General features: G+C 39.7%; 2 protein-coding genes and 1 pseudogene across 2 annotated transcripts; 1 reads left to right on the top strand and 2 right to left on the bottom strand.

The window, feature by feature from the left end:
- Nucleotides 1-870: 870 nt before the first annotated feature.
- LOC145403159 (uncharacterized) lies at nucleotides 871-2036 on the top strand. The gene is made up of 4 exons (XM_080274979.1): nucleotides 871-882; nucleotides 1347-1421; nucleotides 1625-1645; nucleotides 1731-2036. Exons 1-4 carry the CDS (start codon nucleotides 871-873, stop codon nucleotides 2034-2036), a joined length of 414 nt encoding a protein of 137 aa, XP_080131105.1.
- A 1163-nt stretch (nucleotides 2037-3199) lies between these two features.
- LOC145403460 (5S ribosomal RNA) lies at nucleotides 3200-3298 on the bottom strand (annotated as a pseudogene).
- Nucleotides 3299-10952: 7654 nt separating this feature from the next.
- Nucleotides 10953-11666, bottom strand: LOC145403114 (pro-resilin-like). Its single transcript, XM_080274942.1, has 2 exons — nucleotides 11565-11666; nucleotides 10953-11237 (listed from the first exon to the last, which is right to left on the bottom strand). Exons 1-2 carry the CDS (start codon nucleotides 11664-11666, stop codon nucleotides 10953-10955), a joined length of 387 nt encoding a protein of 128 aa, XP_080131068.1.
- Nucleotides 11667-18466: the final 6800 nt, after the last annotated feature.

Raw genomic sequence — 18466 nt, 5'->3', positions numbered from 1 at the left:
ACATCCCAGCCTCACCACACCCAGGCCGTGCTCCTGTATCACTCTAAATATATGCAGAGAACGTTTTAGCTACAAAAAATAAGTCCAGTACTAATGTGATTGTCACGAATTACTATGAATCATTAGAGATTAAATATAATCCAATATCTGTATCCTTGCCACGGGACAGATTTCAAGATATTTTCAGTTCACAGATACATGAACATTTTGCAGCATAAAGAAATTGATATGTTGAGTAGCATTCATATCTTCTGTAACTAATAATTTTACCTATTTCACCTTTACCGTGCTAAATATTGTCAAGTACTGTGCACCGGTAAATTATATTCACTTATTAAATTTAACGTTGCTTCCTGACGCCATCTTCTAAGTATGATGCTATAGGAAATATTATATCATGCATGAAATATAAGGTTCCATCTGCTGATCGGTTCATTTGCATTTTCTACCAAGTTATATGTATTCCAGAGTTCAAGCTTTTATTTATTTATTTATTTATTTTGCTTCATAAACAGTTGCTGCTAAGGTAATGAGACATCCGTACCGTAGTTGCCCTTCTGTTCAACAGCCTTGAGACGTTTCTTCTGTACATCCAAGTTATGATCACATAGTCCGTTTTTAGATTTCCTTCCCTAGTTTCATTTACTTTCATAACAGTTACAATATATAACCTGTAGTAGGTTTTCTATTATCTGTTATTGATGTTTACGTGGAAAAAAAACAAAAAAAATCTGGGTCAATGTGCTCCAACAGTTATGGAGGAAAAAAATGAGGTGAGGAAATAGGGTGGAGGCGAGGGCGGGGGAGACTATATATTAGACGGCGAGCGGCGGCCTGGGCAGTGAAGACCTTACAGAGCCACAGTCAACAATGAACACTAAGGTACAGCTGGAATGTTGTGAATACAGGAAGAACTTAGAGAGCACTCACAGGGCGCATACCTCCGCCAACACTTACACCAGTCACCTCAAATCACCAACCAAATTTAATCAACTCTTCCTTGGCCCATGACCCACATATCCACAAAACTTAATTGAAATCTATTGATAACTTTTTGAGATATATTCTGGACAAACAGACAGACAGACAAACAGAGGTAAATACATAAAATCCTTTAACTTTCATAGGGGGAGGTAACAAAGGATATCACTACCACCAATTAGTACCAGTACCTGTAGAGCATACTAATTTTTACTTTTACAAAAAAAAAAAAAAAAAAAAAATTAATGCTCTTTCACTCTTAAGACTACTAGAATATGAGATAATACACAAGAAAAGAAACTGCTTTCATTAATCCTCACATGTCCAATTTAAATTAATAAAAGACATTCTTTCTCCATCCTTAGATCCTCATCCTGCTGGGCCTGGCTGCCCTGGCTGCTGCCGACAGTGGCGAATTTCGTGGCTACGGGGACTCCGGGGTGAGTTAAGAGTGACAGTTTACCTGTGTTGAAGTTATCAGTTTTCTGTATGTTATAACGAGGAAGTAATCCTATTGTGTATGCTTTCGTGCACTATGATGGTCTTTTTAATGACCTTACCTAGTGTCTCCTGTCTTTTCACTTCTTTTTAAAACAACCGTAAAGTGTTATGGAAGAGTCTGTTTAGAAGGTGTTCTAGAAAGCGATCATTTAATAATTTTGAAGTATAGAGCATATCAGCTGTTCGACTCTCATGATATGTACTGACTACGAACATTTTTATTCCATTTATCATGAATCTTCCAACAGTCCTTCGAGTCCAGCGAGGCCCAGTACAACTTCCAGTGGGCTGTGGATGACGACTCTTCCGAGAACCACTACGGCCACCAGGAGGCCCGCGACGGTGACAACACCCAGGGGTCGTACTCCGTGCTGCTTCCCGACGGTCGCCGACAGACGGTGACCTACTACGTGGACGGTGACGATGGCTACATTGCTGACGTCAAGTACTCGGGTGAGGCCTCCTTCGAGTCCGCATCCTTCGAGTCCCGTGAGGCTCCCCGCTACGCCCCTCCCCAGCGCCGCCGCTACTATGACTCCAACGAGTCCAAGTAAACGGACTTAATATTTTCTTCAGAAGGACAAACGGGTACCGACCTTTCCACACAGGCAGAGCTCGTCCTGCTTCTTTTCAGTTCAAAGTGTAATAATTTATTGGCTGATTGTGTGCCAGTATTTATTAAATAATATATGCAAAGTACATGGGTGTATTTTTGTAGCATTTCAGGCACTTTTGTCTCATGCTGATAGGTTTTATCTTCATATTTATTTGTTAAGCTGCTTGCAGTTATCTGATAAATGCATGAGAAAACACAGAAGTACTAAGACAAAAGTCTTCAAAATATGTAAATGAATGATACAAAGATGGATTGCCATAGAAGGCAAGCATATAAGTGTATGAGAGAAACGACTCCAGCAATTGAAAGTACTGTAAACACACTGCGATCGTCAGCATCGCTTCAGCATCATCACCATCATCAGCCTAAAAAAAATCTCCTGCAGGAAGCAGATCTCTCCTATCATTTTCCGCAACACTCTCAGTCCAGTCCCAGTAAAGCTCATAATCTATTTATTTTTTCCCTTCTCTTAGTCTCCAACTGGATGCCCGATGACCTAGGTAAAGGTAGTCCAAATGGATCTGAGCGGTAGGAGTTTTCCTCGGAGGGATGGTTGGTGGCACCACGTGAGCAACAAACCCCAACCACCCCTTGGATATAAACCTTCACAGGCTCAGTCCGACTGGATCGCCGTAATTACTCACTAAACCACCAGGCGCCAAAATTTGGTTATATGGTTACCACCCAACGTAGTAAATGGTTTCCTGGTGTACAGGAAACCATTTGGCTTGTCACTCAGTGTAGAATCACCCACCAGCAGAAGGAAGAGGAAAGAATGAAGGAAAGAAAGACAAAAGAGAGAGTGTAAAGTCACCCGTAGGAAGAAGGACGAGGAAAGAATGAAGAAAAGACAGAAGATAATGGAAGGAAAGAAGAATGGAGGAGAGGAAAGGGCAGACACTAGAGAGCAGCACTACATCGAGTGAGTGGATGGTGAGCGCCCCCACCTACCACAAACCTATATATATATATTTTCCATTCATTCATTGCCAGACGCCATGTATCCCAAACGGGGTAGACATGGGCTTAGAGTTAATTGTTTTACAGGGAGGGGCACTAATCCTCCACCAACCCCACTTGACACGTAGGGATGCCAACAGCATCTGGTGTTCCCAGGCGGTCACCCATCCAAGTACTAACCAGACCCAACGTTGCTTAACTTTTGCTGATCGGACGGGAAGCGGTGTATTCAACGTGGCAATATATATATATATATATATATATATATATATATATATATATATATATATATATATATATATATATATATTGTAAGTGTAATTGTAGTGTTGGAGTGGCTTTGGATGTGTGTGTAGTCTGTGAACCAAGTGTAATCGGCACGTGGAAGCCGACTGGGTGCAAGCATACTTTATAGTAAGCGACACTGGTTCAGCCACAGCACCCATTGTTTCCGCCAGTGCAGTATGTGGCCGGGTGAACACTCCCAAAGTTTATTACCCTGGCGGGGCGCGAACCGTGGTTCACCCGTGTATATATATATGGAGCCTCTGTAGTATATATATATATATATATATATATATATATATATATATATATATATATATATATATATATATATATATATATATGGAGCCTCTGTAGTACAGTGGTAGAGTGTGCGTTTCCTACACGGGTGAACCACGGTTCGCGCCCCGCCAGGGTAATAAACTTTGGGAGTGTTCACCCGGCCACATACTGCACTGGCGGAAACAATGGGTGCTGTGGCTGAACCAGTGTCGCTTACTATAAAGTATGCTTGCACCCAGTCGGCTTCCACGTGCCGATTACACTTGGTTCACAGACTACACACACATCCAAAGCCACTCCAACACTACAGTTACACTTACAAGCACTTCTCACCCCACATACAATCTCTACCAGACAGCCTAAGCCACTTGGTAGAGATACATTGGCTGTATCGTCCCCACTTCGGTCGGGATAGGCCGGTCCTGCAGTGGATACTCAAACGGTTGATGATATATATATATATATATATATATATATATATATATATATATATATATATAATAGTACAAAGATAGATAGACTGACTGATTGATAGGTAGGTAAGTAGATAGACAGAAGTCAGTACAATGCACTGTACCGTCATCCTGCCCAGGCATGAGAGATATTACAAGTAATAGCTGAAGAGAGTAGTTGTTACTGTCGCCCAGCTCCGGGGTCTCTGGCTGAGCAGACCAGTCAGTCACAGGTAAGGAATAGCTTCTGTAGGGCCGTCCTACAGGAGCTGTACAGTACATACATCGTTTAGGAAACCGACGCCTCTTTGTGGTCGACAGCACCTCGTTGTTGTTTGACCATCGCTCTTCTCCACGGCGAGGTGCAGGGAAATATGAGGAGGTATGGCTCCCGAATGAACGCACCAGCTGTTTAGCTTTACCCAGGGTGCACATGTAGGCTTCTCGTCAGCGCCTAGAAAGAGTTGGGGAAAGTAGTGAGAAAGTTAAACGAAAAGCAGAATCTATTACATCGAGTCACCGTGTCACATCTTCACCACACGCTGTAATTAAGACTGTCCTCCTTGCCGTTCTCAATCATGCGGCACTTGCACTACGCCAAAGAGGTCCACCTGATTTCGCCAGCACCATTCAGTGTTTGTTATCCGATCTTCGAAAGACGGGGGTTCCCTTCCAGGTTTGGCCAGGGAAAGTTTGTTTACTTAAATTATGTTCAGACAGACTTCACCGATTATCTACAACCCCCACAGATATATCAATAAAAATATTATTGAGACCTCCACACCAGTCCAGAATTAGACAGATCAATCATGTAATTAAACCATTCACTGCATTTTTTTTATTGATTTTGTATCTTATGTGAAACTATTGTATTTTTCGGCTTGGGAGACCCCTTCGTAGGTATGATGTAAATGAAGGTTGTATCCGAACCGCTCAGTTCGAAAAGGCTTCAATTTCATCTGAAGGAAGCAAGAATAAAATACAAAATATATCCTGGCGTTAAGAATTTAATATGGGAAGAGGTCATTAGCCCCGGAATAGTAACAACTGAAAGTGTGTAGCACGTAGGAAGAATGTTGGGCCTCAGGAAAAGGAGTGTCAATTTTATGCCTAAAGTTAAAAAGAGGGGGAGGGGGGGGAAGTTATCTTGCTTTTCTGGTTTTGATGCCCAGCACGGTATCATCCCATTTTATCTTAGAATCCCAAAAGAAACTGAAAGCACGCTTGTTTCTATCCTATTTCTGTTTCACCCCCTTCCGTAACTCCACCTCAGCCAATATTTTTAACAGTATGGAGCTCCCTTCCCTTATCTTATTAACTGAACACTATCCTTCTTCATATAAGAGTAATTTCCTTCTTAAAAATAGGTTGAAAGGCAACCCTGTCTCTACTGTTAACGACCTGACGAACACACTTGCATACAGGGCGGTCCAGATATAGCGCTACACTAGAAACTAACCTGGCATGATCTTGTTTTTTGCAAGGACGACTCAGTCTGCTGGCGTGGGAGTCGGTGTGGCAATATGAATAGGGGATGAATAAATGATAACATGATAGACACTGACTGGTTGACTAAGCGATCTCGGAAACACACAACAAATTGCTGGCAAAGTGGAAATGGAGCGTTATACGAGTGTAGGCTATTCTGTATATAATATTAAATGACCTTGAACAAGTCGTCTTCTTACCTGACCCTCTCACTACAAGAAGCCTTTCTTAAGCTAAATATGCACGTAATCATTTAGTGATAGCAAGAACAAAATAAACACGGCATCATCATCATACTGAAGGAATTAATAGAATGCATTTCTAACAACCATTCTCTATGATCATTCTTAAGCTGAGTATATAAGCCACGAATGACAAAGAATCAGGAGCTACATTAAAGTTACAGTTCAAATATGGAAGATTTAGAAAGAAAATTATTATATCCGGTGGTGGTGTGTTAGCAGGGAACCTCAGTTTAAGCAGGAAGAAGATAACGAGCGCAAATACAAACGTCTCTATTGCAGACGTGTCGACAATAAAATGCCATCATCAGTGGTCTAACAGGAACATGCTGAAATCAAATAACAAGGTAATTCTCTTAGACAAATTGTACAAAAATAATTGCCCCAAAAAGAGAGGACCGGACCTAGTGTTAGCCCGGTGAAAGATGTACTAGTTGTGTAAGATTTACCCATAATTGATAAGGGAATTACGTTACATAAAGTGTTTCTGAAGACACAGCGTTATTTAGAGATGGGTAATGATTAAAGCAATCTTAAGTTACTATTTCAAGTACACGATAATATTTTAAAGTAATCTTAAGTATGAAATCACAGGATACGCAATGGTCATATATTGATGAGTGCGGAGGCCATCTGAGTCTTCGGCCTGTCGTACTTGACTGACCCATATACTCGTCTGTCCTGACCCTGAAAGTAAGGGTTGTGCCACTAAGATACCTGGCCTGGCAATCTGGGCAAATGAAACAGTAGACGACAGACGAACGTAGGAGGGTCGGAACAGGGTCTTAATTACGAACAGAAAGAGCCAATTTTTAGTTCCTTACTTAATATAATCTTAAAGTCAATTTGGGGATAAATTTCATCGTCACCTCATCATTCAGCAGTAAGAAAGATCATGGCGTATCTTGCAGTATCGTACGCAAGAAACAATACTTTAGAATATTATCTTGTACATTAAATCTGTATTGTAATGATCTGATTTTTGTGTGTTTATTTGTTATCGTAACACAGCAAAAACGGCGCAACGTAGAGCAATTTTGGTTAGAGCATCGTACGGTTAAAATGCTCTATCTTGAAGAAAAAAACGATTTCCAGTCCAGTCAGGCCACCGGTTCCCGAGTTATGACTAATTTCTGGCCTTTTGTTTTAAATTTAATATTTGCTTTTAGTGGAGGGGATAGATTCGTCCTTAGTCTGGCATTGAAATTATCAGTTTAAAAGAAGGGAAAAGAGTGACGAGTTTGTCATACAACCACTCTCTCTCGCGTCTCCTTTCTCTTTCCTTATACTCCTAAAATTGTATACTATAATGCTATAGTATAATTTAGTATTATAGCAAACACTGCTATCCTCTCTCTCTCTCTCTCTCTCTCTCTCTCTCTCTCTCTCTCCCTCTCCATCTATCTATCTATCTCTTTTCAACGGGTGTCTCAGCGGGATAAAAATGTAGGAAAATTCCTCACTCCGTCTCGCTCACGGCATGAGTAATTCAAATTTCTGCCAAGAAATCGACGACATCGAGCGGAGGCCGCCGAAGGTGGCCTTTAAGCGAGTAGTAATTAAAAATTGCTTGAATCATTGTATATCAAGACCCGTAGCCCATCTCTAAAAAAAACGCTACGTTTGCAATACCCCTGTGTGTAACGTAACTCGATGAGTTATTTAGGTGCAGGTGTGAAGTATAAAAAGGCATCATGCATTTGCAGTCATTGCTGTTCTGTTGGTCGATGTATTTTACTCATTAGTGTAAGTACAATGGCAATTTAGTTACTTTCAGCTATTTGTGTATTTAGGCGTTGGTGCTGGGTAGCGATTGGTTTGGTAGGTTTGTTGGTGTTAGGATTTTTGGTTAGGAGTTATTTATGTACACATTAATTAATAAGACAATCACATTGCATAAATATATATAAATACACGCACACACGTGTATATATATATATATATATATATATATATATATATATATATATATATATATATATATATATATATATATATATATATACTGTATATATATACTGAAATGCAATAAATATTAAAATTAAAAAAATAATTGCTAAATGATCTGGTCCTTCGGGCTAGAGGTCATTACCAGAAAAGTCCCCTTTCTTGAAACATAGTTCAGCATACTCTTTAAGAATTTTTTGTGCAGTATGTTTTAGTGCTTCGTCTTACTATTATTTCTTATTCCTTTTAGATCTCTGATGATGACATTTTAACGTCAAAACGTCTGAAAAATATTGTTTATGTCTCAGCCCTTCGGTAATGGAGAAACTAAACTGCTGGCGTATGTCCCTATTCACTGGAGTTGATTTATTTTGATTTCGAGAACGGGAATGGATGATTTCTGAAAATAAAGGGTACTAAAGTACAGAGAGAAGAGAGATCCACTGGCGAAAAAGCGAGCTGATACACCTGCTTGTATATTAACTTTTTAAAGGTCGATATACTAAATCTAATATAAAAATCGTCATATTTTTCTGTTATAAAATTTTCTGCAAGTACAGTTTTCCTCTCTTTTTAATTGCATTTTTCATTGCAAAAACTGCAAGTGACTTATTCTGTGGGTTAAGATAAGCCTAACCTTGCATTTATTGAGGATTACTTATATAACTATACCGCGGATTTATAAAGGAATATCCCCTCCCACTCAATCAGTTGCAGGGCGGATACATCCCCCTTACCACCAGATACATACGTCCATGTCATTTATCTCATTTATTACTGAAGGATTACTGCTTTTTTCAGGAATTCCCTTTGGCTGTATTCAGTAACATTCTGCTGCTATGAACATGAAGTCAAGAAAAATCCATTTGGTACAATCAACCAATCAATTGCACAGCTTTGAAACGAAATTTCATTGATAATTCTTACTTAAGAATTTTTGATATGGCCAGTACTAAGTTAATGAAGGCAGTTAAAATGTTGGAACCAATTAATGTTTCTTTATTCGTAATTATATTTTGATAAACGTCTTGCATACATACAATACAGATTTTATTTCAGATTTTTTTGCAAGCTTATACTCTTCGAATGCAAGAGACTTTTAAAGATAGTAACAACAAAGTCAATTTAACCTCCTTTGTGGTGTAGAGGCCCGAAGCTAAATATCTCAGTCCAGACATATTTGACTACAAGACTCACCAGCCTCCCATTTTTGTATATACTGCGTATCTCCGATCATTGCTATAGAATTCAAATTGTTGGACGCAGAGCTTAACTGAATGGCGAGGGCTGTCAAATATTTTCCAGCTGGGGTGTGGCCCAAGACACAACATTCCTAAAATTACTTCTTGGCCCGCCTTTTCTTTTGATCATCACATTATCATACTCTTTCATCATCAATCGTAAATGTCGGAACAGAGTATCCTAGCCCCGTGCCCCTAAGTCTTGTTTATATGGGGCAAAGTGAGAATGGATGTTGTGTTGTTGTCCAGGTATTACCGTTTACACAAAAGGATGTCTCTTTTAGGCTGAATATTACCCTTTACACTACAAGGTGTCTCTCTTAGGGGATGCCCGAATTAAAGTGGCATCATCTGAAGTGAATAATACAAAATGTGTCTAATCCACGCACTCTTTAAAGTCTTTCCTAAGTTTCGCATATTCATTTTGCAGTAGAGAAATGAACTATAAATATTTTGTCACAATAAGGGAATTTATAGCATATGGAGCACACAATGATATAAGTTAACCATTTACGAGCAGTTCGACCGAAGTCTTGTGAATAATTTCCTTCATAACGTCATTCATTTGCTTGTGATCAGAAAGGAGGCATTTTCACTGTGTAAATGTGTTATTGCTTATACATTATTCAACACGATTGGGTCTAACTTCAAGAAGGAAATCTATTGCAGGTAAGGTTGAATTGCTCAAGCACATTCGGGGTGGATATAGACTTGTTTGTACTTACTGTGGAGAATAAAGACAGTACAGAGAAAGGAATCCTGTCAGTTTTCATTTTTCTTGTTTTATAGCAATACATTGCTTTTATAGTCTGTGAAGACAAACAGCATCGATATGATATATGGGAAGTGTTTCGGAGTGTTGAAGAACTTAACGAAGGTTGAGTTAATGGGCTGGGTACAACAACAGGTTTTAATGAATATCGGACAACAAGAAACAAAAATATTTTTCTGCTTCCTACCCAGGGGTTACAAAGGGGAAGTGGACGGATAATAAGCTAGAACAAGAACTCAAAAAAAGGATGTTAGTATCACGTATTTAGCAATTAGTTAAATTAATGAACATAGTATGGCGCTGGCGAGATCGTGTGTCTCTTTGTGTAGTGTAAATGAGACAATAAATGTGGCGGGAAGGAGAGCCATTGTTACTCCTGCGTGATGGAGATGTCACATGATATTCTAAAATTGTGTGGAATATATTTATTATCAAACCAGGCTACTGTTTCCATTTATTACACCTTGTCAAGCTACAGACCCCACGTGAGACACAATGAGGGTGTGCACGGGCCATGTTTCTAGCCCCATGTGACGTACATTTTACACTGGTTATAAAAACAATTGCCTCACAAAGAATCGGCGCTTCAGGGGTTACTAGCGTTTTCCCTTATTCTTCAACGACGTGACTACAAAGTTCACTGGTACACCATATATGTTCGTAGTAATTGCGCGTCATCTGACCAGAAACAGTCATGGTATCGAAATGGAAGCTTAAAATTTAAATGAAAGAATAAGACACTTTAAAATAATATAGAGAGAGATCTCATGAAAATAAAAAAAAAAACAGTGCAAAACTGAATCGAACATGGAAGCATTCGAATGAGGAGAAACGTAAAAATGCATTAGAAACCTTTGTCCTGCAGTTGGCTGTCTTAGGATCATGAGTATTTTTGACGATACTGATGACCACAGAGGCGTGCTATAGATGTAGATTTTAGTCACCACTTTGTGGTTATGGGAGCACTTCACCATTTTCTTAAGTACAAAATTTATGGTAATTCATAACACGTAAAAAAAAAAAATAGATATAAGGGCAGAAATAAGAGATACAAGAAGAAGCTGTGTCAAAGGCTACAATAATACAACCACATACTTTGCTCATAACATTTAATAAATACTGGCAAACAATCGGACCATAAATAATTAGAATTTCAACTGAAAAGAAGCAAGACAATCTCTGTATTTACTTGGACTCATTGGAGTCATAATATCGGCGGGGAGCCTCACGGGACTCGAAGGATCCGGACTCGAAGGAGGCCTCACCCGAGTACTTGACGTCAGCAATGTAACCATCGTCACCGTCCACGTAGTAGGTCACCGTCTGGCGGCGACCGTCGGGAAGCAGCACGGAGTACGACCCCTGGGTGTTGTCACCGTCGCGGGCCTCCTGGTGGCCGTAGTGGTTCTCGGAAGAGTCGTCATCCACGGCCCACTGGAAGTTGTATTTGGCCTCGCCGGACTCGAAAGACTGTTGCAGGATAAACAATGAAAAGTTTGACCATTTTCGTACCAAGCATACAAGAAGTCATGAATGTCTTACAGCTGACATGCTCTATGCTTCTTAAACACTGATCGCTTCATCTAACACACTCTTAACTCTCTTAAGATAAGGCAGACATATAGTCATAACACTTCATGTGTGTAATAGAAGTAGCGAAAAGAGAGGAGATACTGGCTAAGTTCAGTAATGGGATCATCATCGTGCACGATGGCAAACAAAATGGAATTAATTCCCCTTTTTTTAACACACGGAAAATTATCAACTTCGGCCTATGTAACTGTCATTGTGACTCACCCCGGAGTCACCGTAGCCACGGAATTCGTCACTGTCGGCGGCAACCAGGGCAGCCAGGCCCAGCAGGATGAGGATCTGAAAATTAAGAAAAAAAACTGTCATGCAACGATAAGGAAGACATGAAAGGGACTTTGTATATAACGTTTCAAGATTTTCTGTGTATGGATATATTTGAGTTCCCTCAGTACGGAATTAGACTTTTTCATTTAATGAATCATTCTGTTTTTTTTTTCTTATTTTTTTTAGGGGGGAGGGAAGTATTGTCTAATTATTAATCAGTATGCCCTATTGCAACTGCTAGATCATAAACCCTACACAGCATTGTTCCTCCTAGAAGTACAAAACCCCAGTTGTACCTTAGTGTTCATTGTGAGGTGTAGCTGTGTCAGGACTTAACTGCCTCTGCGGTCACTCGGGATCTAATATATAGCCTCACCCGCCCTCACCTCTACCCTATTTCTTCACCCATCGGTTTTTCTCTCTAGCTGTTTACGTCCACTGACCTCAATTTTTCTATTTTGTAAGCAATATTAAAAGAGGATCGTCAACAGGTTTTTCACTACCGATATAAAGTTAGTGAGAGGATGCAAGGATATTTAAGAACTTTGTAAGATTAAAACTCTTGAGAATGCAGAGAGAGAGAGAGAGAGAGAGAATATGACTAAAGGATGTTGGAAGGGAAAACAACTGCAGATGTCTCGTGTGACTTGAGTAGCAACAACCCTTGGTGTTTACAAACCTTGGTATTTGGAATATGGAGTTCCTAGATTTAACAAAAGAAATGAATTTTGTTGATATACACATACAAAAAATACAGCTAATGATATCCCAGCATTAATATTTCTACTACAGCCATACAGAGAACAAGTCATTTGGAAAAAAAGTTAAAATTCATTACATAGCGAAGTTTAATACAGAACCAGAATAGGGTTTATGGTAATCTAAGTTCACTGATAGGTACTCTAAATGTTACACAGGGAAAATTTATTGGTTTACAAATACATGACTGGCACGATTAGCTCATGACGATAGGTACTAAAAAGGCTGGTTTGACAGACTGAATTAACAACGAATTCTGAACCGGGAATATATTAGCAGTACTAATATGTTCATAAAAAGTACCCGAATATGTGTAACAGTATGTTTCTGTATCTTTTTGTGAATACTTCAGTATTGCATTACTTAACTGAGTAGCATCACTTTTTTTTTATTTTTACAGTTTTCGAGTCAGTACAATCTCGCTCAGTAGCGGGTTATAAATCATTTAGCCTCTAGGGTTTCTAGCTAATCAACTGAAACAATAATTCGTTTCACGAATGTTGATTTGATTAGTAAGACTTCATACAATTTCAACTCGGTATCCAGATGGTGTATGCAAATGACTGCAGGTGTACATGGGTATACCATGTAAACCATTTGTTAATCTCGATGGGAATATACGACTTGACTCTGTCCACATGGACGACCTTGACCACAACCACAGCCCAGCCTCACCACACCCAGGCCTGTGCTCCTGTATCAGTCTGAAAAAAAAATACAGAGAAAGTCTTGTAATGTTGACCAGTCCAGTACTCAAATAAGAACGCCATACACAAAAATGTACATGTAACTGGCCAAATGGTTCTTTGTATTTAAGAGCCCATTAACTATGTTAGTGGTAGGTGGTGGCCACCATCATCCACTCACTTGATGTAGTGCTGCCTACTTCTTCCTTAGCCTTTATCATTCTTTTTCTGTGCCTGCCCTCCTCTTCCTATTTCTCCCAACTTCCCTGTCACTTCTTATTGCTCTTCTTTCCCTTACAGATGGCTTTACATTGAGTGACAAGCCAAATGGTTTCCTGTATGCCAGGAAACCATTTACAACGCTGGGTGGTAACCATATGACCAAACCATACGTGCTCCCTACATGTCAACAAGTGGGTTTGTGGAGGGTTAGTGCCCCTCAAAGTCAAATGGCCACCCCTTACGGGATTATGGCGTCTGGCAATAGATAGACAGATTAAGGGGGAGGAGGTAGCTCAGTCGGTAGAGAGGTGGCCTGCAGTCCTACCGGACCAAGGTTCAAATCCCCGCTGGGGCAAGGAACAGTTTAAGGATTTGAATTTCGTAAATGCAGACTTTGCTTATCTACCACAAGACCCGCCGACATGTAGTAAAAATACCCCCGCTAATACCAATACACCAGTCCTGTATGAGACAGCCCTAGCATGTATTCAATATGGACGGTGGGTGTTAGCGCCGAAATGGTGACATGTAGAGGTGTATGGTATGTAGGAGGACTACTGGGCCTTGGGAGCAGGCTGTGAAGCCTTTGCCCAGAGTCGGACACATAAAAAAAAATAAAAAAATAAAACTATGTTGGTTGAATGAAACAGCCAGACAGTGTATTCAGTATGATGCTGGATAACACTGACAATGTGGTGATGTATAAAGAAAAGTGGTCGCCCATCTCAGAAAAAAAAAAAAAAGGTATATTGTAGCCACGAAAGTCCAGAAGACAGGATTGTCAGAGAGAGTGTGTGAATCATATGTGAAATTTGTCTTCGTGTGAGGATCTAGAGACGATGGTCCACAATATATAGATAGATAGATAGATAGAAAGATAGATAGATAGATATAGATACATACATACATACATACATAGCTAGATACATACATAGAGAGATAGAAAGAAAAATAGATAGATTCGTAAATTGCTACTGCATACCCTGCAACAACCCTCATTATCATTCCGGACAAGCCTAACCAGTACCACCGCCATCACTACAGCAGCTCACACTACTACCACGGCACTCCCTCACTACCATTACAGCCACCGCAATCTTTCCAGTTGCCCCCACCACCAATACTTCACCACCATCACAATTACCACCACAAGCACCATCACCTTCACCACCACTACTACTATCGTCATTACCACCACCACCATCAACTTAACCCTCACCACCACCACTACCACCACCACCACACCAATTTTATTACCCCATCACAACACGACCTTCACAACAAGAACCCTTACTACCATCATCTCAGCAACCACCATCACCACAACCCACACCACCATCAAAAGACTCCTCACTGTCTTCACTACAACCACCGTCAACAGACATCCCACCACCCATTACCACCACCACCACTACTATCACACCACTACCACAACCATCAATAGATTCATAACCACCATCCTAACCACTACCACCACCAACAACAACAACAAGCTGCTTACCACCGTCACCACTACCACCATAGCCCTTAACAATACCACCGCAGCCCTCATCGCCACTATCATCACCTCCATCACAGACCTCACCAACACACACCTCATCACAACCACGAACACCACAATGCCCATCATCACCACCACCACAGCCCTCACCACCACCACATTCACCATCATCACGACCACAACCACAACAATAACGACAACAGCATCAGTCACCAACACACTCACCACCATAACTACCACATCCCTCACCACAAGTCACCACTGTCCTCACCACAACCCCCACAGACCTCACCACAAACACTACAGCCTTCACCATCATCACCATAGCTCTCACTGCTCCCACTGCCACAGCCTCCATCACTATAGTCCTCATCACAATAGGCCTCACACTCGTCACCAACATAATCATCATTTCTGTCACCACCACCATAACCCTTACAGCCATCACTCCATTAGTCATCAGAACCACAGTCTTCACCACCATCTGTCCTCCTATGGTGCATTTGTGTTTCTGTTTTTTTTTTTTTTTTTTTTTTTGTGTGTGTGTTTGTCATGAGTCCTTCAATGTGCGTTTTTTTCTGAAGGGTATTTATCAACGCTGTAAACTGCTTGCTTCAGAACGACGTAACGTTATGAGCCTTTCGGATACATGCACTTAGATGCACAGTGCATATGCAACTATGTATTATTTATGCACAACATACAGATTCTTTATAGGATGGATTACCCTATACAGATATAAAGTGTGTGGATTCAAAGGCTTTTTGTCTCCACAGCTCTCCTCTCACTGACTCTCTAAAGTCTGTCTCACCTCGTCACCATACCGCAGTATTCCTATTGCTATCGCGATATCACAAACACTTTTTTTTTTTTTCCCCTTAACTCTCAGTCTGCATGGCCTTCCTCTTATATCGGGCACACAGCACACACTGATCCACACGCCTCTCCCACATTTCTGCCCAAACAAATTAAGTTGCAACAGCGGAATATTAAACTAGTCCTACCTGACACAAAAAGACATATACACAAACAATATGATCTACGGACATCCAAATGTAACATCGGAGAAAGATATTCACATAAACATTTTAAATATGCGATTTCAGCACAGTCGTATCTACTGTATATATTAAAAGAATCACTTGTCAACCAGTCACTGACTTACAGGCACTTACTCCTCCAACGCTGTGAACAAAACAGGAGATCCCCCATCTCACGCAGACAGTAATAATTATTTTAAAGATAGGATATGTGAAACATGATATTTCAAATCCTAATTCTTGTATGAATCCTGCTGTTGGCCTTTATTTTCCCGTATAACCTCAAAATGTCTTTTTGCCAGTTAGCAACCGGTCTGTGAGACACAGGCTTAAAGGAGAAATGTAGCAGATGTATGAAATACTTGAAAGTTAGTTATCTTCAACTGATGATGAATCATAACTTTGTTCAGATCATTTTTGTTTTTATTGTTTTGCTGTAGTATCCTCTGTTGCTGAGTCATACTGCTCTCCATGCAGCACTCGAGATAACCCTTTGAAGTAACTATTTGATTGCTAATTTGTTCTGTGACTGATCTCCCATTTCTCCCTGCAGTTAATAAGAGTACAAGTAATTTGTAGTATGGTGCAAAATTAATTTTCTACGTTATTTGTCAGTAAGAAACAAAATAGATCAATATATCACAAAGTAATATGGACTTTTTAAAACAGGCAGTTATCATGCACCCCCATCACCTCCAGAACTGTAGGACTGATCCTGCATTGTAAGGGATATACGTAAAAGAACTCGCGAGAATAAATTATATATATATATATATATATATATATATATATATATATATATATATATATATATATATATATATAAAGAATCAGCAATACAGAATGATTAATATCCTCGCAGTTCATTCTCGCACTATGTTTCTCGTAGGGGACATTATCAGAACAAAAAGTAATGAAATGCGTAAAAATGAAACCTTTTATGTTTCGTCATTACTCTGTTCTCTAGGAATGTGCAGCATTGCATTAAGTGGAACGACAAAGGTCACGAGGAAGGAAAGAGCAACAGAACTACCCACTACACACGCATGTCAGAAAATGTGTGTTCATTATGGTTCCAAGCCAAGGAATTCTTGGGGTTTCATAACTTCATTCAGTAGAGAGTCGATTAGTACGTCGTCTGATCAGCCTTGCCCCGAATTGCTATGCTTCTGAATAGCTAATAGAGGACCGGATGATGGATCGTTGAAAGTAGGCTACTTTCGAAGAAACTCCGTTTTTTGCCCATCTCATTATTGCACAATATGATTCAACGAAAATTATATTACCAATACATATTCGCAATAACTAGCTCCTGCTTCGACTCGGTAAAAACTAATGATAATTTATGAAAGAAATGTCTGATTATATGTAGAGATTATCGCATTCCTATTTATTTACCAATGACGATCAATTCGAAAAGTCGATAGGTATTGACACTATGAACTACTGATACACAAGTCAAACGAAATATTTGCAGTTACTTTCCCGTTAGCAATCTTGAGGCGTCCTGTCTATGAGCTGTAAAGATTCAAGATACAGTCTTGGATACAGTCTTTACATCAGTACGAGCAACTAGCAACATAACCCCCCAGTGAGCCAACCCAGTCCAGGTGAACTGAACCTCGTAAGGAATCAAAACCACCCACTGGATGCCATCCATTCATAGAAATCCACCTTCCCATTATGGAGAGTAGCCATCCAGGGTTCTAACTTTGGTTCTGCAACTGAAGATTGAATATGAATATACCTTGTCTTCTTGAAAAACCTTGTTTCAAAACTTGGACAGAGAGAGGATTACACGCCTCATACCAGTCTCCAACTACCCAACTTAGTGGGTTAAAACAGTCATGCAGCGACACCTCCTCTAGGATACCTATCTCATTTTCATGAAACCACTTAAAGAACTTTGGACAACTTGGCCGAAATGTCTCTTCATCTCACGCGTATTTATTTATTTATTTATATTTTGTAGTTTTAGTTAACTATATATATGCCTAATAAATGTTTCATGTTTAATACTGAGATGTCTGTTTTTTAATCAAAAATTGATACTGGCACTGCAAAAGGCTGGACAAAATTGAACTGAGGGCTGTGATCCAGTTCCTTTAAGGGACTTAGTAACACTTATTCCTTAGTGATTTTCTTTGCATATTTCACCATTATATTAGCTTCTATGCCACTTAAATCTTTCTCATTTTGACATACTTTTCGTTGCTGGAAGAAAATACTCGCGAACCTTTCAAGGTAAAGAAGAATACGACCTTGTATGTTCATTTTGCCTTTAGATATGATTCGTTGTGTTACTTCCTATTGGCCTACTCCCTTCTTCATTTATTTCTTAAAGCATAGTATGAAGCCAGTGGGTGTTTCATATACTTAACGTTTTTATGTACCGAAAGTCATTAATTTTATGGTCTCTGTACGATGCTTATGTTCCTAATCTGGCGGCACTGACAACAGATCCTTTGAGCGAATATGAGTATAATGTGTCGATGGCAAGAACAAAATTTAACACATCATACCAGCATGATTTATACCCTTCAGTCTAAGATGTTTCGTAAGGTGAATATTTTGGTGTGTCCTTAGAAAAAATGAATTATTGTTGTTTCACCATATTGAAGTTGCTAATAGCAC

Source organism: Coenobita brevimanus, chromosome 60 (assembly GCF_032717465.1).
Source record: "Coenobita brevimanus isolate Jiangsu-jjx chromosome 60, ASM3271746v2, whole genome shotgun sequence".
Classification (NCBI taxonomy): domain Eukaryota; kingdom Metazoa; phylum Arthropoda; class Malacostraca; order Decapoda; family Coenobitidae; genus Coenobita; species Coenobita brevimanus.
The sequence above is the reverse complement of the archived record's forward strand: the minus strand, read 5'-3'. Positions and strand labels throughout refer to the sequence as shown.